General features: G+C 39.6%; 1 protein-coding gene across 1 annotated transcript in view; it reads left to right on the top strand.

The window, feature by feature from the left end:
• The first annotated feature begins 1,327 nt into the window (after nucleotides 1-1,327).
• The window catches only part of Maob (monoamine oxidase B), a 109,116-nt gene continuing 86,459 nt past the window's right edge, over nucleotides 1,328-23,984 (top strand). The window contains exon 1 of the mRNA XM_038315967.1: nucleotides 1,328-1,482. Within this exon, the coding sequence (XP_038171895.1) occupies nucleotides 1,437-1,482 (46 nt within the window). The 5' untranslated portion in view covers nucleotides 1,328-1,436. The remainder of the gene's footprint in view (nucleotides 1,483-23,984) is intronic.

Here is a 23,984-nt window from a genome sequence, read left to right as displayed (position 1 = left end):
GAAGCACATCACTGTACCCACTTCTTCTAGCTTTTAGTTATCAAAGGTGGCCTTTCTAGTGCTTAGAAAAAAATACATCCCTGTTTTGCCTGATCTCTTAAGCTTAGGCATTTATAGCCCTGTCGAATGACTCCTGTATCTGCAAAGGCCGTAGTCCCCCCATAGCCAACGCAAGGTTGGATAAAAATAACTCACCATGCTCTATTGGAAAGTCCCAAATTCTACTTGCCTAGCCAAGGCCTCTACCCTGCCATCACGAACTTTCTGGAAACCATCCTCCATTGTTTACACTATAAATGCATTGAGTTGCTCAATAGGCAATTGGTTGCATTATTTCCCTTGTGGCACAGGGGGTTTTAGGGTTTGTCTGATAGTAGGCAAGGGCTCTACCACTGAGCTTCCCATCCTCTGGTCTCCTACAGATTACTTTTTTCTTTGCCTTGCAGAAGTGTGGAAAATTCAGTGTCTTTAGGTTATGTGCTTCAGCACAAGTTAGGGCAGTCTTTTGCAGTTAACTAAACAGTGGCACAGTGTGTGTGTGTGTGTGTGTGTGTGTGTGTGCGTGTGCGTGTGCGTGTGCGTGTGTGTGTGTGTGTGTCAGGGGCAGAGCAGATAATTGAAATGGAGGTGACCATGGCTGGGAATGATAATTCTGTTAGGTCGATAAGGTGAGCCTTGAACTCTTCCTTTTATTGTTATTACTGGAAGTGGGCAGATATTAATCAAACATCTCTGGGTACGATGTGATTTTAATTGTTGTATTATGTGGGTGTTTTGCCTGCATGTATGAATGCAACGTGCGTGCCTGGTGCCCACTGGAGGACAGAAGAGAGTGTGGGATCCCCTGGGACTGGGATTTACAGATGGCTGTATGTATTGAACAGGGGTCCTCTGTTAGAGCCGTCTTTGAGCCCCATGAGGTGACAGTTTAACACAATTTCACTTTCTAGCTTTTTGCTTAGTACTTTGTCTGCTTTCTTCTTGTGTAAAATGGGTCATTGTGAAGTTGAACAGGAATCTTGCACAATGAGTTTAACACAATGCCTGCTGGCACTTGCAAAGCTCTCAATCTTTGATTCTTCACCCCGATTAAAAGACTTTCCATCCTCTCAGTTGCATAGAACTATTGCGAGGCTGATTGGAAAATACATAGCCGAAGGCAAGGGGTTGTTTACTCAGGAGAAGGACTTTGTTGTTCTAGGTCACCATCTCAGCTAGTCAGCCCTCCTTAAGCCTGGACTGTCGGGCAAGGGGCGGGGGCCGAGGACTTGCGCAATGGCAGGAGGGCGGGGCTCAGAGTCCAGGCACCCCGCTGGGCTGGCTTAAAGCCGCTCTGCTCAGTCACTAGCGTGAAGGGACAGTGCGCAGCACGGCTACAGGCAGAGGTCCTGACACAGTAGCGGTCAACGTGGTCGGCCTGGAACCTAGCGAGCACCATGAGCAACAAATGCGATGTGATCGTGGTGGGGGGCGGCATATCAGGTCAGTTGCCGCTGTGAGCTCCTGCTGTGTTCTCAGACAAGTGGCCAGCTCAAGAGAGGCCAGCAAGGCAAAGGGGCGGGGGCGGACCCCAGAATCCTGACTGTTGCTGTACCTGAGGCTGTCCTTGTGGGTGGAATTGAGCTATTGTCTGTCTGTGTTCTTCCTGGGGAGTGGATTCAGTGAATCCCTGGCCACAAATGGGAGACTGGAAGCTTGTTGAAGGTTTGGTGTTAGACTTTGATCCTTTCCTCCAAGAATGCTGCTAGAATTTTCCAGTTGAGGGGAAAGGGAACTGGAAAGCTGGAGACACTTGGGGTTGGGGGATCCTCAAAGGTCAGAAATTGGTTCCAGATTGATCTAGACGCGTTACTTAGAAAAGGCACGCAACAGGTTTGTATCTTGTCATTGATCGAGTGGTCTTGAAAAAGAAAAGGAGTTAGATCCTGTTGCCAAGCATCGCTCAGACTTCCCGAATTCTCTGTGGCCCCCTGATTGCTATGAGATCAACAGAGCTAACAGTGCCTTCCTAGCAAAGCCCACCTACCGTGGCAGTTTATCCCTGAGTATCATAGGGTGACCAAACTGCTACTAGGCCCAAGTCCACTCCATATTTGGTAAGAATGGGGACAAAGACTGCCCATCCATAGGGAGACTACGGACACAACAAAGGTAAGAAGCACAGAAGTCAGAGCTGGGAGGGGATTATAAGGAATGGAACTCTTTAGAAGGTCAGGCAGGCTCCAAGTCACAAGGCCAGTGAGAATAAGCAATGCTCTCATCATAGGCAGTTTAACTGGTACCTAGATTCCTAGCAGGTGCTATCAAAATTTGTAGAGAAATTGTTTAAAGACTTGCCTTCCATTGATCTTAAAGGACCATATTTATCAGGAGATCACCTTTCTTCCTGTCATGAGCACTGGACAGGGTGACCTGACTCTCTGGAAACCAGAGAGAGACCACAAGCATTGACCGTTGTGTGCTGATCTTGGTTCTGTTTTCATGGCAGCCCTCCTCACCTCCGGGTGAGAGCTTGGATTAATACCTCTGTGTAGCCAGCCATGTTGAACTTACCCATGGGAGGCAAGCAGCCTGGCACTGCAGATGCACTGATGTGTGAGCACAATGTGCTGAGGTGGTAAGAGTGGACACACATTCAGCTTTCATGGCAATGCTTTTCCTGCCTTCTCTCTAAGAGAAACTTGGATGTCAAAGCATTTCCCACCCAGGTGCCATAGACGATATTACTGCTCCAGACACTATCTTGCTCAACACCCTGTCTTGTGAGAAACTAAACCTTTTCTTTTCAAGCCAGTAACTAAAGTCCTTTGCTTTCCCAAAGTGCCCTGAGGGGTTTTCTACTTTGCCCCCTATCATTTTATTTTTGGTCTTTCTGATTTATGCCACAAACCTTCAACAGAATGCTTGGGTCTTAGTGGTGTGTACTTTTAATACCAGAACTAGGGAGGCAGAGGCAAGGAAATCTCTGGGTTTGAGGCCTGGTCTGCAGAGCAAGTTCTTTGATGGCCAGAGCTAAATATACAGAGAAACCTTGTCTTGAAAAACCAAGAAAACAAACAAACAACAAAAAACAAAACAAAGGAACAGTATGTTTGTATTTTTAGTGCAGAGAGCAGAGCCCATAGCTTCACCATACCACGCAAGGCCTCTGCCACTGAGCTACATCTGCAGTTTCTATGCTGCAAGCCTTCAAACTCACTGAAATCATTCACGTTAGACTTGCACAGGAGAGGCGTAGAAAGGTTTAACTGCTTTCATAAACCTTGATGAACCTCTGCATTAACTCTGAACAATACAAGTGGACGATAAGAGACTTCCCTTTGTCCAGAATTTTGTGTGGAATGAATATTCTTCTAATGAAAGCAAGAAGTCCAAGGCTCAGACTTGCTATATCTGCTCCTTGCAGATAACACCAGCAAATCATAGTCAGATTATAAGACTATTGTGAAGGGTAAGTTAAAAATGCAAGTTCTGGTATTGAAATGTCTAAAATCTGGCACCCAGGGCACTGAAGGTGTCAAAATGGAAGACAGATGCACATGGTAGCACACTTTCAGATTCCCTGTGATGGGAAGGTTGAAGCAGGAGATAGGAGAACCAAAAGTTCAATGCCAACCTCCTGTAACACAACCCTTTCGTAAACAACAACAAAAGTTCTATCACTCTAAGAAAGGAGTTGAGATTTCTAGAGGACAATCTAAGGAGAAATGATTTCTTATGGGCTGTGGTACAGTAGGCTAACTATAGAGACCAAAAAAAAACCGCACCATATATTAAAACAAGAATCAGAAAAAAATAATTATTAGTATTTTCATCACAAAATAATAAATGTTTGAGTAGATAGAAATAATTATTCTCATTTCAGTCTTATGCTGTGCATAACTATATCAAAACATCCTGGAAATATGTACCTTTGCTGAGCTGGGAATGGAACTCAGACTTCAAACATTTTAGTTAAGTGCTCTACCAGTGAGTTACATCTCTAGTTCTGTAAAAAAAAAAAAATGAAAAGACAGAAACTAAGAAGACAGCTCAGTCGGTATAGTATTTGCTGCAGAAACATGAGGATAGAGTTAACCCTCCTCCCCAGAACCCATGTAAAATACAGCTGAAAATAATGTGAGAGCTTGAAGACAGGGAGTAGCTCTGGGGAATGCTATCTATTGCAGAAGACACAGCAACTGCAATCGGGAACTCACAGCACTGCAAAAGAATGGGCCCATCAACAGTCAGGTATGGATGGAGGAGAGGTTCATGGGGCCCTACCGCCCAATGTTGAATTATTTGGTATTGACAGATTTAGGGAAAGGTACCTTCAGCTAAGTGCTAGCTGGTGACCTAACCAGACTCCAATAGGTAGTTCAAATCCACTGGTCATACATATGGCCCAGATTAAAATAAATGCATTACAAAATAAAACCAAAGTCATGAAATGAACTAGTATCAATGAATCAGTGAGGTGATAATTGATGGGAATAAAAGGGTGATAAGAGAAGATGTTGGTGGGAGAATGGTCATATAATTGCATATGTATGCATATATATTCATATACATATACATGTATATGATGTTGTCAAATGAAAAAAATTATCCTTTAAAAAAAAGAGATGGGGCTGGAGAGGGCTGGAGAGCTGGCCTTTGCAAAGAACCTGGGTTCTGGTCCCAATACCCATATCACAACAGTCTATAAGTTCAGGCAAGTACCCATATACATAAAGTAATATATATGTATATATGTATATATATGTGTGTGTGTGTGTGTGTGTGTGTGTGTGTATGAACAAAAGAACTGAGTATGAGGCACATAGTTATAAGCCCAGAACAGCTAGAAACCCTATCTTTAAAAAAATAGGCAGTACCTGGATGTTGACCTCTGGCTTACACACACACACACACACACACACACACACGCACAGATACACACAGATGAGTACTTGTACAAACACACACAGATGTATTCATACCACACATACACAGACACACACACATACAAACACATGAGGGAACTGGTGTGTGTGAAAACAGGAGTCTATTCTTTCATTTAATGAACACTTACTCCCATCTCACACAAAGGGAATTAAAGTTGAACATAGGTTGTTGATCCTGGAGCCTTCACAAGTGAATGTGACAGTCAATCATGAACAATTAATAAAAATGGCCCATGGCACATGCTTTGATAGCACCCATGCAAAATTCTAGAGAAGGTGATTGTAGAACATATCTGAATCTGGGAAAATATGGGCAAACTTCACACACAAGAGGAGGGACCTGGGCTTTAGAGAAAGCATGAAATGGATACGTGATGTAGATGCTGGAAGCATGCATGTGAGAGACCTGGCTGCATGTGAGAGACCTGTCTGCATGTGAGAGACCTGACCGCATGTTCAAGAAGCACTTAGAATTGCAGAGGGCAGAAAGACTATCAGAGCTGAAGCTGCAGGAAATCTGTGTCTCCTGGAAGTGACAGGGAAGCTTCATCCATGATCCCTCAACAAAATGGCTGCCTAATCAAAACCTGAATAAGTACAATACCAGTAGACATGATAACACAGAAAGGAAACATTTCAAGAGACCCCACCCCTTAACAGAAACTATTATCAACTAAGGAATGCTCAGGGGAGAAAATAGCCTTCCACAGGGAAGAGTCTCCAAATAGCTTACCCACTCCCAGCTGGTCGGGCCCAAAAAAACAGATTGAGCAGGATGTATTTATGCATTTGAGTTTATGTGCATATACATATATGTGAGTGCATATTATATATGTATGTATAAAGAATATAAAATGGAGGCATGGATCTGAAAGATATCAAGAAGATGTATGGGAGGCTTAGAGGGAGAAAAGGGAATGGGGAAGTGATGTAATTATATTTTAATTTCAAAAATAAAAAATTAGTGCCTCTTAAGGAAAGAATTTCACTGTGAAGAATGAGGGAGAGGTATGACAGAAACAAAACTAGAAGGTCAGTTGGGATGGTGGCCCTGGTGGCACCAGCCTGGAATTCCAGCTTTAAGTCTGGGTACACAGCAAAATTGATTTAAAATTTTTCCAAGTTTTTTTTAAAGGTCACTAGAGATAAATCATGGAGAGCCTTTTATGTTTTTATCATTTTCTGTTGTCAGTGAATGTGATACTTTTTAATTCCTAAAAGATAAATGTGAGACGACTGGGAATATGGAGAAAGTGTTGTCGTGAAAGGAACTGGAAGGAACAGAGGGCAGGTTTGTGGAAAGAGTTGAGACAGCTGGAAATGAAGTGATAGGAATATATTCAAAAACAGAAATCTAGTAGCTGGAAACTGAAGGAGGAATTTGGTGCCGCAGATGTGCACGACAGAGAGTTAAAGTCACTGCCATGGAAGAAATGGCCCAAGTCAAGTGGGGAGTATACAGTTTTAGAGTCAGGAGGTGATTGACACAATGGTCTATGTTTCCAAATTCCACTCTGTTTTTTAAAGCTTATTAATGATTAAACATGGGGCAATCTGATAATCCCCTGATAAGTTTTAAAGCTGTCAGCAAATTTGAATCCCTCCCTTTAGGATAAACAGAGAGGTACACTCAGGGTATAGCTAGTTAATATATAACTTTCTTTCTAATGCTTAAAAGCTTTAAGTGCAATTGAGGTATCTCTTTAGAAATGTCTGATTAGAAGTGATTCCCTACCAGTGGAAGAAGAAGGTCATCCATTTCCCGAAAACTGGCAAAGCAAACTGAATCTCCTACTTGGAGCTGGTAGGCAGGGCAGCAGTTTCCATCTTCACGTTCCGGTTGCTGCAGTCATGGACACTATCTTGCAAGTCTGGAGTAGATCATACTCAACCACCAAAATAAAAGCTAAGAAAGAACAACTCAAAACAGAAAAGAGAAAGATTTTGCTAGATTTGGGAAAGGAGAGGCAGGAGACACTTGCTTGAGATCCTTGGAGGACCATGAACCAACCTTCTAAATTTAACATAAGGTGGGTAAGTGATGTATATGGTCAGGAAAGTGAGCTGGCTGCCTGCTGGTGGGACTAGCTTGGTTAGGAAGTGCCATTCACAGTCATAAGGTATCATTAGTTCAGGGACACTGGGGGTAGAGGTGTCTTTGGGATTGACAGTCAAGCCTCTTCTTTCTCTGTTATGAAAAGAAAAAATGGAGAAATTTTCCTTAAGCAAAACGTTCAAAAACATCTATAATTTGATGATGTGCTTGGAAATTTGTATATTCCAGTTAAGAAAAAAAAAAAAAACCAGAAAGGCCAGGGCAGTATTCAGTAAGCATAGATCGAAGCCGTGAAAACCGCACGTGAACCCTATTTCCTCCACTTGCCTAAAATACTTCTCATGGCTTTGCTCATCACTTGCTTCCTCGCTTTTTTTTTTCCACTGGAAAAGAAGGCTTACTAACTGATAAAAATGAACAATAATTGAAAATTAAAATTAGAAATGATTCAAAACGTGTACTAGGAAAATAATTCTCAGTGAGCAGGGAAGGAAAAAAACTGCTTCCATGGAAAATAAAGCAGGAGAAAGACTAGTTTTACAGCGGGGGCTGACTGAGAAGCAAAGGACAATGGCGCTGGGCTCTGATTCTTCTGCATGGACGGGCTCTGTGGGAGCCTTCTCAGCTTGGTCGATCACCTTCCTGGACCTGGGGGGAGTTGGGAGGACCTTGGACTTAGCATAGAGTGGGGAACGCTGATGGCTCCTTGGCCTTGAGAGGGAGGAAGGGGAGGTATGGGTGGAGGGGAGGGGAGGGAAGGGGGAGAAGGAGGGGCGGGAAGAGGGAGGAGGAGCGGAGGGAGGGGGAGGAGGAGGGAAGGAGATGGAAATTTTTAAATATAAAAAAAAAAACCATGAGAAAAAAAATGAAAGCAACTGAAAGTAGAAAGGAGGCAATTAGGGGAAAGGAAGGAAGGAAGGGGAGGAGAGAGAAAGGTGAGAGAAATGGTGGGATCAGGTATGCTTTATGCTGTATGCAGATGTCACAATGAAACACATTGCCTTTCCGGTTGCTATTATGAAGTCACAACGGATTTTTTTTTTTGTTTGCCTATATCAGAGGTTCAGAAAGAAAGCTTGTGATATGCCTTAACTTTTGAAACAAAGACTCTTTTTTCTTTTTACCTTTTCTAAAAACCGCCGAACTCATCTGAGGGAAGGCAGCTAGAAGGAGCTGGAGGGAGGAAAGGAGGGGGAAGTGACGTCATTCTATTTCAGTTAAAACATTTTTTATTTTATTTATTTATTTAAAATTTCCACCTCCTCCCATCCTCCCATTTTCCTCCCACTCCCCCCCCTCCCACTCCCCCTCATTCTCCAGACATAAGAGAAGTCAGGGTGCCCTGCCTTGTGGGAAGTCCAAGGCCCCCCCTCCATCCAGGTCTAGGAAGGTGTGCATCCAAACAGACTAGGCTCCCAAAAAGCCAGTACATTCAGTAGAATCAAAATCCAGTGCCATTATCATTGCCTTCTCAGTCCGTCCTCACTGTCAGCCACATTCAGAGAGTCCAGTTTGATCACATGCTCGTTCAGACCCAGAGCAGCTGGCCTTGGTGAGCTCCCATTAGATCATTCCCACCGTCTCAGTGGGTGGACCAACCCCACGCGGTCCTGACTTCCTTGATCATGTTCTCCTTCCTTCTGCTCCTCATTTGGACCTTGGGGGCTCAGTCCAGTGTTCCAGTGTGGTTCTCTGTCTCTATCTCCATCCATTGCCAGATGAAGGTTCTATGGTGATATGCAAGATATTCATCAGTGTGGCTATAGGATAGAGCCAATTCAGGCACCCTCTCCTCAGCTGACCAAGGAACAAGTTGAGGACATCTCCTTGGACACCTGGGAACCCCTCTAGAGTCAAGTCTCTTGCCAACCCTAAAATAGCTTCCTTAATTAAGATATATACTTCCCTGCTCCTATATCCACTTTCTCCATCTCAACCATCCCATTCCTCCAGTCCTCAAAGCACTTTCAACATGTAATTATTACAAAATGGAGCCTTCATCTTTGTACTGTAAAAGATCATTACCATTATATGCAATGCAAATGGTGATGTTTAAAACAACTTTTTTACATATGTATTTCTAATTTTGATTGTAATTTTAATCTTACAAATACATGGTGAGTTACATGATAATCTTTTACATTTATACAGTCTGTAATGATCAAATCAGAGTAGTTAATATTTTTTCTCACCTTATTCAAATTTTTTTTACTTATATGTGATAATTGAACACATTTATGGAGCACAGTGTGATATGTCAATAAATATAGATAATATGCTCTAATTAAATTAGGATAACTTGTGTCCTCACTACCTGACCATTGCTTTTTGTTTGGAGACTTCTAGACTCTCTCTTCACAAAAAGGCAAATGTATTTTTAAAAACTTCCATTAGTGAAACCCCTATACCTAACGTATCAACCAGAATTACCTTGTATTACCTGATAACTTCACACACACACACACACACACACACACACACACACACACACACACATTGTATAATCAAATCAGTGTAACTACCATTTCTTTTTCTTCAAAATATGTATTGCTTTGCATTGTAACCTTTGATTGCCTTTTTTAGCACTTTGCAAAATACAATTGTGGCTGTGGATTGTAGCTTGGTAGTAGAGTGATTTCCCAGCACGCATAAGGCCTTGGGTGCAATCCTAGAACTTCAGAATAAAACAGTTTTAAAACTACTATATTCCATAGTCCAGTGATAATGCTATAGAACACTATAACTTACAATGTATATGACTGTGTTTTACTACCTGCTGTCTCTCTGTATGACTTTACTCTAGCCCTTCCCAGCCTCTGGTGTATTTTACTCTCTTCTGTGAGATCAGCAGGTTTGGCTTCCAAATATGAGTGAGGTCATCCACTGCTTAGCTTTCTGTGTCTTGCTTATTTCTCTTGATGCACTCTCCAGTCCCTGAGATAAGTAATAACTATTTCATTTTCAGGAGCCAATAATTTTTCTGGGTGTGACTCACGTATGCAACAAAATGTGTGCATAAATTCAAGCATTGGTAGCAGCTTGCCCACTTCTAACTGTGTCCTGCCACAGGCCACCATCAAGGGACTGGAGGAGCTCATTGGTTCCTCATCTGGAGAAATTTGTGAATCCTAGATCTGTGCCTCAGCATCACCCCAGCCAGGCTGCTGTTCTAACTTTGATGCAGTTCCTATCGTGGCCCCTTGACGCCTGTTTTCATTATAATAAAAGGTAAACAACAAACAGATTTATCCATTCAATACTGTTACTTAATAACAGTAAAGAGCAGTAGCATATTGAGCATTGTCTACATGCTTGACTTTTCATGGCAGCTTCATTAGGATTCTAATGACAATGCCTCCTTACACCTAGGGTGTATTGGTAGGAGGACCCTGTAAGTGGGCTGAGTAGATGAAACCACGTATCACTAAAGAACAATTTCTTGTACATTTTTAGAAGTCAGCAGAGTGGGTTCAAGGCACAAATGAGCCTTCTACAGTTACTTCAATAGCATCCTTCCACTAGCTGGGCAATGAGGTCCGGGCTCTGTGCCTTACAGGAGCACCAGCAGTGGCAACAATTTTCATGGGTTGTGTCCTATCTTACAAGCTTTGCTACATTTGGTAAAATAGTTAACTTTCTCTGCCTTCATTTTCTCATCTGGCAAATGGGGTTACTAATAATATTTATATTATCTATTATATAAAGTGGTTGAGAAGAATAAAGAGAAAACGTATGTTAGGTGTTTGGAAAGGGGCTCAGCATCTGCAAAGTATACAATAAATGTTGGCTATTCTTGTGACTCAGACTCACAAAGTGACCACTTATCCAGTAGTAGATTGAGAAATTGACTTGTAGAATTAGTTTGTGTCTGCACACACACACACACACACACACACACACACAGAGAGAGAGAGAGAGAGAGAGAGAGAGAGAGAGAGAGAGAGAGAGAGAGAGAGAGAGAGAGAGAGAGGCGGGGAGGGAGGGAGGGAGGGAGGGAGGGAGGCAGGGAGTCGGGTTTGGCCTATTACAACAAGGAATTCTGTTTGCAAGCACTGCTTACTCTGTTCACATATACAGATGATATATGAAGCCAGTGACTGAATTTAAAGAAAAAGCTTAAACTCGCTATGAAATATACATCTAAAACATAAATATGTCAAATACTAGAAATCCCAAACATATTGGTCTACAAAGCCTTACAATCGCCTTGCTGCCTGCAGATAAAAACGTTAGGATTGTCCCCATTCCCTGTCACAGTTCTACTCTCCTTGTGAGAGTAACATATCCAGGGAAGCAAGTTTCAGTCTTTTCACCTTTGTCTAGTACAGCAATTTCTCTATAACAATAATTTTGTTGGACACAGAGTCTTACTCTGATGCTCAGGCTGTTCTTAATCTTCAGCTGCTCTGGTCTCACCTTCCTAGACACTGGGATTACAGGTGTGTGTCACCATGTCCACCTGTGGAATGATGATTAATTCTGCTCTGGTATCATTCATTCATTCATTCACACTGCAAGTACACACATTCTCAGAAGATTTTAGTAGGGTAATTACCTTAACTGATCTGTACACAGTTAAGGCTTGGTTTAAATACTGCAGCATATAACTGAGGAACGCAATTGTTCTACTAATTTCTACATTTTTAACAAAATAAAATGTACAAGAGGTCTCTGGCTTTGATTTATCTCTTGAACTTGAAGAGATACTTTAGTTTCTAGATTAGTTCTCCAAGATGTTGGCCTCCAGTAGCAGTCCACAGTAAAGTCTATATAATGACATTTCATTGTTGACAGTACTGTTTCCAGGTATTAATAATGACAAATTATGTTTTACCACCTAAACTTAGTAAATTCACACATTTATTGCTAACAATTTTCAAATTCACACATACAGTAATTGGTATGCTTTAAATTAGAATGTCTGCAGCTTAAAGAGTATGTTCAATCAGTGGTATTAACTCATTACAGGTGACAAGATAAAAGTGTAATGGTAGGTGTGAGCTAGGACCCAGGATGGATGGAATGTATACAGTTGCATATGGCCCTGGGCATGAACTACCCATAACTTAACTTTCAGTTTTAGGTTTGATGGGCATGATACTTAGAATCTTGGCAATGCCCCATGTCTGATTTTATTACTGCATCTCTTCTACTAGGCTTTATTTAAATTATCTGTTAAGGGATGCAGCTGAGGCTCAGTCAGTAGAGTGCTTACCTGTCATGCACAAAGCCCCGAGCTCCATGTGTAGTACTGCATAAACCAAACATGATGATTCATGCCTTGTATTCTCAGTCCTCAGGACATGGAAACATAAGGATTGGAACTTCAAAATCACCCTCAGCTGCACAGTGAATTTCAGGTCAGCCTGAAATGACATGAGACAATGTCTCAAAGGACAAATGATCTGATTAGAGATTTGTGAATTTTCATCTGATCACAAACTTGCCAAAATCAGAGACATACTATGATTTATCTCTCTAGCTCTAGACTTTCATAAGCCCCTAGAAACTAGGTTAAACCAATAGAATTCCTGGGTGAGGATTATGGGTCTTCCCAGGCTCTGGCTCCGTAGTTGAGAATCTGTTGAAGAATGGAGCTAAACCATATACCTCCTAAAGGAAGAGGGCTAAACTAGGTGTGAAGCACACGGCTTAGAGGAGCTGGAGACTTCACTTCAAATCCCAGCTGTTTTTCTAAATGTGCAACTTGGATAAGCCAATGTTTGCTCCGTTTCAGAATCTTTCTCCATAAATGGGAGCTGGTCCATCAGGAAATATTGACCTTATTTTTACAAGTCACTGGGTATTTTTTTTTACAAGTCATCTTACAGAAGGGACTCTGAAAACTTGAAAGAGAAAATATCCCGCTAGGTTCAAAATGCATGTTAAAATGAGAGTCTCTGTTTAGGTGTACGATGGACCTAAAGAACTGCTTTGGAAATTCATTCTGGTTATATATGTGGCATCCCATTTTTTCCTTTTTAAGGATTCATTTAATTTTATTTTATGTGCATGAGTGTTTACTTACATGTATACAAGTGCACTGTGTATGTGTCTGATGCCCCCAGATCCCAGAGGAGGGAGTTGGATTTCCAAGAACTGGAGTTACAGATTGTTGTGAGATGGGAATTGAATCTTGGAACACTTGGGTGCTGGGAATTGAATCTCGGATCTCTGAAAGAGCATCAAATGCTCTTAACTGATGACTTACTTCTTCAGCCCTGACTTTACATTCTCTCAAGAGCTTACTAAGTTTTATTTCTATGGAATCTACATAAAACTGATTTATACTACAAAAGGATTGTGAAGGGATAAAATTCTTAATTTTGAACATTCAAGTGATGAATTTCTTTTGAGATAATGTTTTAAGTGATTTCTCATATGAAAGCCTCTTGAGATTTTTACTTATTAGATAAAACCAACTCCCTCCTCACTTGTTCATTTTGTGTTGTGTTAGGAATGAGATCTAAGTCCTCATGCTTACTAAGGAAGTATTTCATTGCTGAGCTACATCCCCAGCTCAAGAACACCAAATTTTATTTATTTCTTTAGATGGTTTTTTATTTTTATAAAATATTTTATTCATTTTTATATTTTTTATTTTTTCACTTTTATTTATTTATTAGTAGTATGTCTGTGTAATGTATGGGTGGGTATTAGTGACATGGCATGTGGGGGGTCACAGAACAATTTTTTGGAGTGGTTCTTTCCTTCAATGTTTACATGGATGCAACCTATGAAATATTAGTCATTTTACCATACACAGTGTTAAAAGACATCTGAAGTGCTTAATGTTTAAGCCTTTGGTTTTGTGTCAATTTTTTCTACCATCGTTATTTTATTCTTGCTCAGCAGCAGTATTTTCCAGAATTTTACAATGATGAAGGTGTCCTGACAGGTCAGGGCTCTGTTTTATTTGCTTCTAGTCCCCAACACCCTCACTGCTTTTAATTATTCTGTCCAATATTTTCATCAATTCTTTCATATTAAATATGGAGTCATGGCTTCATCATTTGGAGATGAGGCTGTTTTTCCCTCTTAGGCTCTCAGTTGCGTTTCTATCTTAAATTGCATTTTGTTTTAATTTTATCACACTTCTATGGGTTATTTCTAGTTTGCTACATTGTAGCAGCAAACTGTTGAGATTGTCAACTAACAGAAGGATGAAATGAAATAGCAACAGCCAGATTAATTAATAGCCAGAATACCCTTAGAAGTTTGAAGAAAGAATTCCACTTAGATAAATGAAAGCTGCAGTTATCCCATCTGTGGGATTTATACTTTAACACACATTTCAGAGAGCTGGGAATATTTTTAATAATAGAAACTATAGGGATAATACATATTTGTTGAAAAATCTACAAATTTACAGAAAATGTCAAGAAGGAAATGAAACTCAGGTATAATTAAACCTCATAAAAACTACCTACTCTTACTATTTCAATCTATATTTTCTTCATAGAAACTATTTATTATATACTTATTACTATCCATTTTAAAATTAATAACATTTTATGAATGCATATGTATATCTTTCATTACTCATGTTTATTGAAAACTCATACAGTAAAAATACACTGATTATAATTTCCCTTTCTCTTTTTTCTCCCAGATATTCTCTACCTTTTCATCCGTCAAACTCCATACCTTCTTTCTCTCTCTTTAGAGAAAACAGGCAAATAAAAAAGCAAACACACTACCACAACACAAGCAAAACAAAACAAACCCAAAACAGCACACACACACACACACACACACACACACACACACACACACACACACGTATGCATACACACGTAAACAAAACCCATAAAGACATAAACCTGGAAACCATAATATACAAACAAAAGACCAGCAAGATTTAAAAAGTGCCTAAACAAATGAGTGTGACCAAAATGTTATCTCCAAAAAATAGCATTTATTTCATTTTGTGCTGGCCATCTACTGCTGGGCATGGGGTTAACATACCCAGTGAGAGTCTGTTGGAGAAAACTATTTTTTCCTTTGAAAATTTATTTCTACATGAAGTTGTCAAGGAGCAATAGCTTATTTTCTGGGTTAGAGATGGAGCTACTGAGCATTTCTGCTTTCAGTGCTAGAACCCCGTCTGACTTAAAATCCTCTTTCTACCCACCCCCAGCGCTCCAGCAGACTTGCATTCTTCTCAGTCTCTCAATACCTCACAAGAAGAGGCTACAGAGGTCATTTACACTGACTTATCTACATCTTACTTCTTCTTGCCTCATATGATAGCTTTCTTATATTTGTTTGGTTTCGTTGATGCAGGACCTTACTATACACTCCCAGGTTACCTGAAACTCTCTTAACCTAGGATGGACTTGAGCTCATTTTTTAGTTCAAGATGGTCTCAAATTTGAAAATTTCTTGCCCTCCCACCTCTAAACTCTTGGATTCCATATGACTGATAAATGTATAAGAATACTTCATATTATTGTATTATAACTTATTTAATGCACCATTTCTTAAACACTGTTTTTCCCCAAATTTCTTCTTTTAGACAAAGTTATAATGCATATAAATTGTTGTTCATAATTATATTTCTTTATGAAATTATTAGAAATAAATTTTGGAAATCCCTTCAGTTCTTTTAGTATCTCAAAACTGTCACCCCAGACAAATTTCACCAATTTACTTTAATAACAAACTTCTTAGTCAATTCAAAAGAAAACAAGCATTCTCCCCATCTCTACGATACAGCACAAAAAATCCCGTGATTCTTCATCAATTCAGAACTGGAATGCACTGAAGTTGTTGATAGTAGCAGTCAGCAGTCATAAGCAGATTCAGTTTTTTCAAATTTTAGTGAATTTTTCATCTATGAATGTGCAGTCAAAACCTTTTGTCTACAACATCTACTATAAACATATTTTTATCTTTGTAAAATATTGGATACAATTTATCCTGTTCTAGATATCTGACATCATTAATTAGTTGATGTGTTTTGTTATAGAAATGAAAATAGCCTTATGACCAACCATTTTCTGTGACTAGTTATTTTTACCCATCTAGATGAGATGGAAATACAGCTTCATCCACAGCCTATTGTAACAGCTAATCAAACAGCTGTTTCATGGTTACATTTTAATCCTTCTCCAGTTGACATTCATATGCTGTGATAGATTTTAGTATACACAGGAGAGATGTGAGATACAGCTGACTGAGAATGGTCCTTTTATGCTATGCTAGTCAGTAACAATCAAACTAGTCTTGTTAAGCACCAATAATAAACTCACATACAGGTGTGCATTAAAATGAGTTTATCTCATTTCATCAAATGTGTTTTTCTATGTTGTGGTTTCTGTGGGGTACAAAGCTAGTTTTCCCATTTGCTCGCTCTTTGGTTACTTTGTTTACTCAACAAACCTCTGTTGAATGCACTGTTTTCCAAACATTGAGCTAGAATAAGGAGATGCGGATGGACAACATCTTCGAGATGTACACTAAGCAGAGAGAGGCAAAGACACAGGTGAAGTCCCTGAAGGATAGTGTGGTGAGAGAGACATGTTATGTGGTTTTAGAAGAGAGATTGGTGGGGAAGAATGGCCACTTTACTTTAACAGCCTCAGAGACACTGGAGCAAATCTTGTCAATATTTATTGAAGAGATCAACAGCCTATTCAAATATTACTCTCTCAAATATACCTTAAGTGGCTAAAGTGTAGATCTATAGTTAATATACTTAGAGCATTGGAATTTTGCTTTGTTCTTGGACTGGAAAATGGCAGCGTACTGGGTGCTGTAGTATGCTGTAAGATCCATAGAGAATGGGTTGATAATGTCAGCTGCTACTGGACCACATTTGAAAATTTCTCTGGGAACCACCCTTGGTTGGAGGAAATGGACTCATGCACGAGTGTTGCCTTTTCCTGAAGGCACTGTACAACCAGTATGGTGGCACAAAGGACTGGATTCCTTGTCTCAGTGGAGGGGACTCTGGAAGGCCATCTTAAGTTCAGAGCTGCTCTCGGATTTCCCTACTGTGATTGTGTCTCAGTTGAATCCCTCTCTTAGCAAAATGCCTCCCATTTTTGTGTATGTTAAGTCTTGATAAGGCTCTCTATATATTTGTTCCAGTCCAAGAACAAAGCAAAATTCCAATGCTCTAAGTATATTAACTATAGATCTACACTTTAGCCACTTAAGGTATATTTGAGAGAATAATATTTAAATAGGCTGTTGATCTCTTCAATAAATATTGACAAGATTTGCTCCAGTGTCTCTGAGGCCGTTAAAGTAAAGCGGCCATTCTTCCCCACAATCTCTCTTCTAAAACCACACTTCTCTCTGATGCTGTTTGCCTGGAACCCTAATCTATACAGATTATGGTTGAGCAGTAATTCTTGATCAACTTGTTATGAGATATTCTTATCATGAAGCAAGTTTGAAGATAGAGGCCATTAAAGGATAAAAAGCCTTTACTATTATGGGTGAAAGAAGCTGATAAGTCCCACGGATAGTACATAGCCTCTTTCTTTCTGGGTGTCCGCTCTTTGATCCCTTAAAATTCCCAAAGCAAGATGAACTGTGGTCACTGGTCTCTATACCAGCTCAAATAAGTTTCGGAGATTCTATTTCTTTCAGCATTCTGTGAACTATTTAAAGTAGAGATTCAGGCCTTTTGACATGGAAATTATACAAATATGGGTTTCTTCATTTATTAGAGAACTTTATAGTAGTGAAGTTAAGGAACAAATAATGAAACACAATCATCATTTGTGAAGCCTGGATACATAAGGTCAAGGTCTGTCTGTGTATTCTGAACCATATTGTACCTAACTGTGATCTTGGTTTCTGGTAAATAGTACTGTTGGTGCATATCTATTTATTTTCCTTATCCTACCACCATTTTCATGAAGCATCCTATAAGAATTCCTACAGGAACTGAAGATAGTGACTATAAAATGGCTGATAGAATGAGGAGGAAAATGAGGTTGTGAGAGAGGTAGCTGATTGGTAGGTTTAAGTGTCAAGACTAACAGATTACAGGTTTTTGGTTGAAGGATGTTTATATTTGAGGGATTTGAGCAAGAGAACTAGAAGGATGGAAAATACTTCTAGTGTTCTATCTGTGTTGTAGGATTTCCACAGATAAACTTTTGATTTTATTCTTTGTAAATGACTGTAACATTGGCTGGCAGAGGGCTGGGTGATACTTAGAATTGAACCCAAGACCTCATATATATTCTACCACTGAGCTACACTCTCAGTCCTGTATTGTAACATTTTGAGTCAGCATGCACTGAAACTAAGAAATACATCTTCTTTTAATTCAATAAATAATTGAAGAGCCAGAAGAACAGCATCCTTTAAAAAAAATGAATTTAGCTATTGGTTTTACAGTTTGACAAAGGACAGAACTACCTACTTGTATGTTTACGGATGACTGATAGACCTCTCTGTTAGATTCAGAAATACAGCAGACATCCTCTTTGATTTGGTTTTTTCTAAATAATAGTATGTGTTTCAGTTGCCCACAGTTACTGGGAAGGCTAACTCCTCTGATGATGACACTGCACAAGTGATGAACCGGAACATGAAGAAGGACTCAAAGCAAAGTATTCAGGACTCTGAAGTATGGATCAGCAGTGAGATAAGGACTTTACCCTCAAGCTTAAAGATGATTAGGAAAAAAAAAACACGATCAGAATTCACCATTATTAAAGTCCATTGGAAAGAGCACTTGGTTCAACAAACTGTGTGTGCAGTCCTGTGTACTTCCGAGAGACAGAATCAAACACACACACACACACACACACACACACACACACACACACACACACAGAGGGAGAGAGACAGAGACAGAGAGACAGAGACAGACAGAGACACAGACACACACATACATACACACACACACACACACACACAGAGAGAGAGAGAGAGAGAGAGAGAGAGAGAGAGAGAGAGAGAGAGAGAATATCAATTTTTTCCATGCTCCAGCAAATGCAACATCCTGGGGCCAGACTATTAGCATTATACTGTCTAGCACTTTAAAGATTCTGAGATTCTAGTCTCAGATTGAAAAAACCCAGACATTGTTTACAATGCTTATTGAGGTGTCTATAAAAGGAAATTGCAGAGCACTTTTTAATTCTATATTTCAGACTCTTCAATTTATTCTACATCTAACCCTTGAGTAGCAATATGTTATTCTGTTTATCTGTCATCATTCTTTAATTAGAAAACATCAGCTAAATGCCATCTTCATGATAAATTCTAGGAATGAACAACCAAGGAACAGATCCAGCATAACACACATACATACACACACACAATCAGGCGAAATTGTATTTCTTGTGCCTATTGTCATTTTTGCATATGCCAAAGTATTCTTTTCAAATAGAAGTTTTTTCTTGGTTCCATGAGGGATCTTACATCTGAACAAAGACAGGAAGCTGAAGATCCAAGTTTTCTGTCCTCCGCTAGCTTTTAATTTTTTTTTTATTCACCATAGGGTGATATTTCCAGCCTCAGATGGAGATAAGCAAATTATCACAGAAGTGGCTTTTGTGTTGCCAGAGAGTGGCTGCATACAGTAACAGTCAGAAACTGACAGAGATCATGTGGTCTTCTTAATTGACACACTGCCTGTATTCTGTTTTCCTTCCCTTATTCCCCTCTGATTTCATGGAGAATGTGTTCAGGGGAAAATTGAGCTTTGTGGAGATAGATCAGCCTGCTAGCCCTGATACTTCCATTGGGCATGTCTGAGAAATAAAGGAAAGCACAAAGCTGCTGTGATCGCAGGTGGGTAAGTCAGGCAAACACATTTGGTCTGCAGACAGCAAATTCACCTGGACCTTGTGCTTTCTTTATTTCTGGGTAGAAAATAATGACAGGCGGCTAATACTGCTAAAGCCCTTAGGTTTTGATTCCTATTGTGCTTTTTGGTGGATATATTTCAGCCACAGATATCTCTTAAATCTGGCTTCCTTCTCTAAACATGAATTCCTTTGATAGGGGCTTTGTAGGCTTAAGATTGAGAGGAAATTTAACACTCGTCTGTTAACATCTTTTTAAGATGAAAAGCACTGGTAATTTTTAAATTTCCAGTGAATAGATGTGTGCTTTAAGAGGTTTAAATATCTTTTCTTAGGCTCTGAAAAAGTATTGACTCAGACTTTCAACCAATCTTCACATTAGTGTGCTTCAGTATGCAAAATTATAGTACTTTTGTCAGCGTTTTAAAAATAAAGTGGATAAAGACCTTAATGGCATTGAAAATGATATTTGCAGGTAATGTTTAAGGTGAGAGTTTATTTAATCTTGCTGCTAAAAATAGTCACAGCTTCATGTAAAGGATAAACAAAATGCATGTGCAGAATGTAGTAACAATGGTGTCTGCATGGTAGTTCTAAAGGCCCTTAAACACATATAGTCTTTGTGGACATAAGAAAAGCAATACTAATTTATCTCCTTGAACAAATACAGTTTTGCTAGATAGTGGTATATGTTTTTGTAAAAATAATTCATGAATGAATTATGGAAGGCCAGAAAGACATAAAGGATAAAATCACCGATTGGAAACATCTATTTAGTTCACACAATTTTCAAACTGAATATTGTTTCTCTATCTTTGGTGTCTAAGGCCTGTGGCCAATGTAATGTAGGTGGGTGTAGACCACATAAACTGTTATTTAACTAATATTGGTTTCTAAACTAGCTCCCACAGTCTCATAAAAGAACTTACAGCTTCTTATTCTCTGTATTCACTGGGCACTGGGGAAAAATCACTTCTTGTCACTTCCATGATAACAACTTCCTGCTTCCTTCAGTAATCCCTAGATACCTCTTCCATCTGCTTTGCACGCCAGCTTTCTCATCTTGCTTATTCCTACTTGCTTTGCTGCTAGAATTTACTGTTTAGGCATCAGGAACCACCCCCAGGCCAGTTTCCAAGCCAAGAACCTTGCTTCTTATCTAATATCATAGGGCTGCCACAGCTCTGGGGAGAGCTGATCTCTCATTTGCATACACAGAAGCAGAGATTCTGGCTCTGCGGGTGTGGTATTTGCCTGATGGATTTCTGTGCGTGCTGGAACCTCTTGTATCCATACTCAAAGTAGGCCAACAGATGGGCTTGATGTCTCCAGGGGTAGCTAGCTGTCAGTTTATAACTGTCATGATTGGATACATAAGGAACACAGTGGGCCAGAATACAGATATAGCATAGAAATAGAGAGTAGTTGCTTAACACACATGAGGCCCTAGGTTCCATCTTCAGCACCAAAACATCTAAACCTATTGTCCTCATCTCTTACACAGAATAACTAAGGCTTGTTTAACACTACCTTCTGGCTGAGTAGCAATAAGTCCAATGCTACCACTTTTATTGGCTATCTTTGTTTCTCCTCCCCAGACCCTTATTAGAGCTCCTGGAAGCCTCCTATTAGTTCTAAAGAGTTAGGACTTTTAGTTTCACAGTGTACTTTACACCTGTCAAATTCTCTCTCTCTCTCTCTCTCTCTCTCTCTCTCTCTCTCTCTCTCTCTCTCTCTCTCTCTCTCTCTCTCCCTCCCTCCCTGCCTGCCTCTCTCTCTCTCCCTTCTTCCCTCTCAGGCTTTTTAGATCTAGGGCTTCTTCTACATATTGCTGTGCCCCTCATAGTCTTCTCCTTGACGGACCATCAAAGTATATAATACAGTAAGCTCACATTGATATAAAGCACCACCATCCCTTTCCAGAACTCTTACATCTTCTCAAATAGAAAGTCTACCTATTAAACACAAACTTCCTATTATTTCCCCTAAACCCCAAACAACCCCTTCCAACCATTATTCTACTTTTGATCTTTATGAATCTGGCTATACTAGATCTTCATTATGAGTGGAATTATACAGTATCTGTCTCTTTGTGTCTGGCTTTTTTTTTCACTTAGTTCAGTGTCTTCAAAGTTCTTCCATCTAATCCATTCTCACATTGAATAAGAACAATCTGTTTTTAATAGTAAAATGAGCAAAAACCTCATTTAAGTTCTAGAACCCATTTTTATTCAAAAGAGAAGCACATAAAATTATTCAAAGATAAAGATAAATACTTCTCCTGTTGGCCCGTACCCCTTTCCAACCTACCTAAGCAGCCCACATTAACAGTATAGCTTGTAGCCGTCCACACTTTTCTTCTTCTTTGATTCTGCAGTTATGCCATTCTCTTCAAATCCCTGAATAATATGGATATTCTGTCATATATTATTCTTTTCTAACTCTACTATTTCGTAAACTCAGATATCTTTTGGTCATCCTTCTGAAGTCCATTTTGGGAGTTTCTTTATCTGACAGTCCTGTGCAAATTATATTGTATCCCCAAAGTCCTGCTTTTCCACAACACCTTGTTCCATAATATTTTGTGTTCTCTACTGCCATTTTCAGTGGGAAGGGTAGTACAGTACCTGGTACAAAACAGGTTCCCAGTAAGTATCATTTGGCTCATTAAATCTTTTATTTTTTGCAGTGATGGACATGTAACTCAGGGTCTTTGCAGGTTAGACAAATGCTATCTTGCTAAGCTATATCATGAGACCTTTTGAATTTTTTTAGATATACGATTTAGAGTTGTGTTCTTTGAATAACATTTGAACTTTTTCTGTGCTGTCTTTCTTTTCTGAGTTATTTTAATAGGGTTAATAAAGATTAAAGGGTATCTTTTAGGATACAGTTGTATTGTGACCAAGAGACTAAGGAGGTTATTTCAAAGAAATATCCTCATTTCCCTTAAGTTTTTTTGTTCCATTTTTTAAAAACATTGACATCCTCAGTGGTTGATAACAGGTTATGGCTCCAATCTACCATAATACAAGATACAACACCTTGTTCGTTTTTCTTTTTCAAACTGATAGAGCTCAGAGCTCTAAGCATTTAAAACCTGATCAGAATTGATGTGTCTTGTTTATAGAAGATATAAAAGTGCAGGTTAATACTTGATGGCTGTCTCAGTTCTTGATAAGACTTTCATAATAGGCATCTGTGTATGATGTTGTTCCTTAAATTTGAAATTCAGTTGTAAAATGCATTTAGCCCAAGGATTAAAGATCAGGAAAGAAATTTATGTTATGTACTAAGAAGATGACATGCATTAAAAATTGCAATATTAAACCCTAGAGGGTACAGATGGTTTTTTATGCACTACCTTTTGGCTGCCTCTGTCAGCTCCAGTCCCTACTCTGCTTCCTTCAAGCCATTCGTGGTGTTTTGGTGGGGTGTTGTAGTTGCTCACTCCTTATACTACACTGGGTACTGCTAGCGTTGAGGTCCCAGAATTTTCTGGTAAGGACCCTCAAGGACAGACAGTGGTTCCAGAGATCCTGGTACCAAGACCACCACATTTCTCATACAGGTAATTTATTAGAGTTATTCATTTAATAAAGTTTTATTACAGTTTTATGATTTATGGAGGCTTGGTGTTATTAACCCAAACCAACAAAGACTAACTTCAAACTCTTTATGTCTTTGTCTCTCTCTGGTTTGGTATAAATCTAAACTACAGAGCTAGGTAAGGGAAGTTATGAATATTATTTGAGAAGAGAAAAAGGAAGAACCCAAATCTTGGTTTGGGTTCTTCTAGAAGCAGACCCTGAGAAGGATCTGAAAGCCTTATTTATTATTGAAGTGAACCAAATTGTACCAATAAGAAATGAGGCATTGAATAATGGTACAACAATGTGTTTTCAAGCCTGGAGCTCAATCCTGTTTGGGAGTTGAGAAGACTCTTCAGTTATCCCCACTGAGGCACTGGGGAGATTTCAGATTCAGGGAGTCCAGAAGTATGAACAGCCACCAAGAAAGCCTTCAAAGAGTGAGTTACAGTGGCTCCAGGAAGCAATGGTTGCCTTTGCAAGTGTATATTGAGGTAATAAGAATGGGCATCAAAACCTGTCATCACATCTTCAATTCAACTCTTCAAATGGCTAGATATCAGAGATGCTCTATAACCCCTCTATAACCACAGCACTGAGAGAGTGGAGCAAGAACGGAGAGTTTGACAAT

The sequence above is a fragment of the Arvicola amphibius genome, chromosome X (assembly GCF_903992535.2).
Source record: "Arvicola amphibius chromosome X, mArvAmp1.2, whole genome shotgun sequence".
In the NCBI taxonomy this organism is placed as follows: Eukaryota; Metazoa; Chordata; class Mammalia; order Rodentia; family Cricetidae; genus Arvicola; species Arvicola amphibius.
This window is presented reverse-complemented; position numbering and strand designations above follow the sequence as displayed.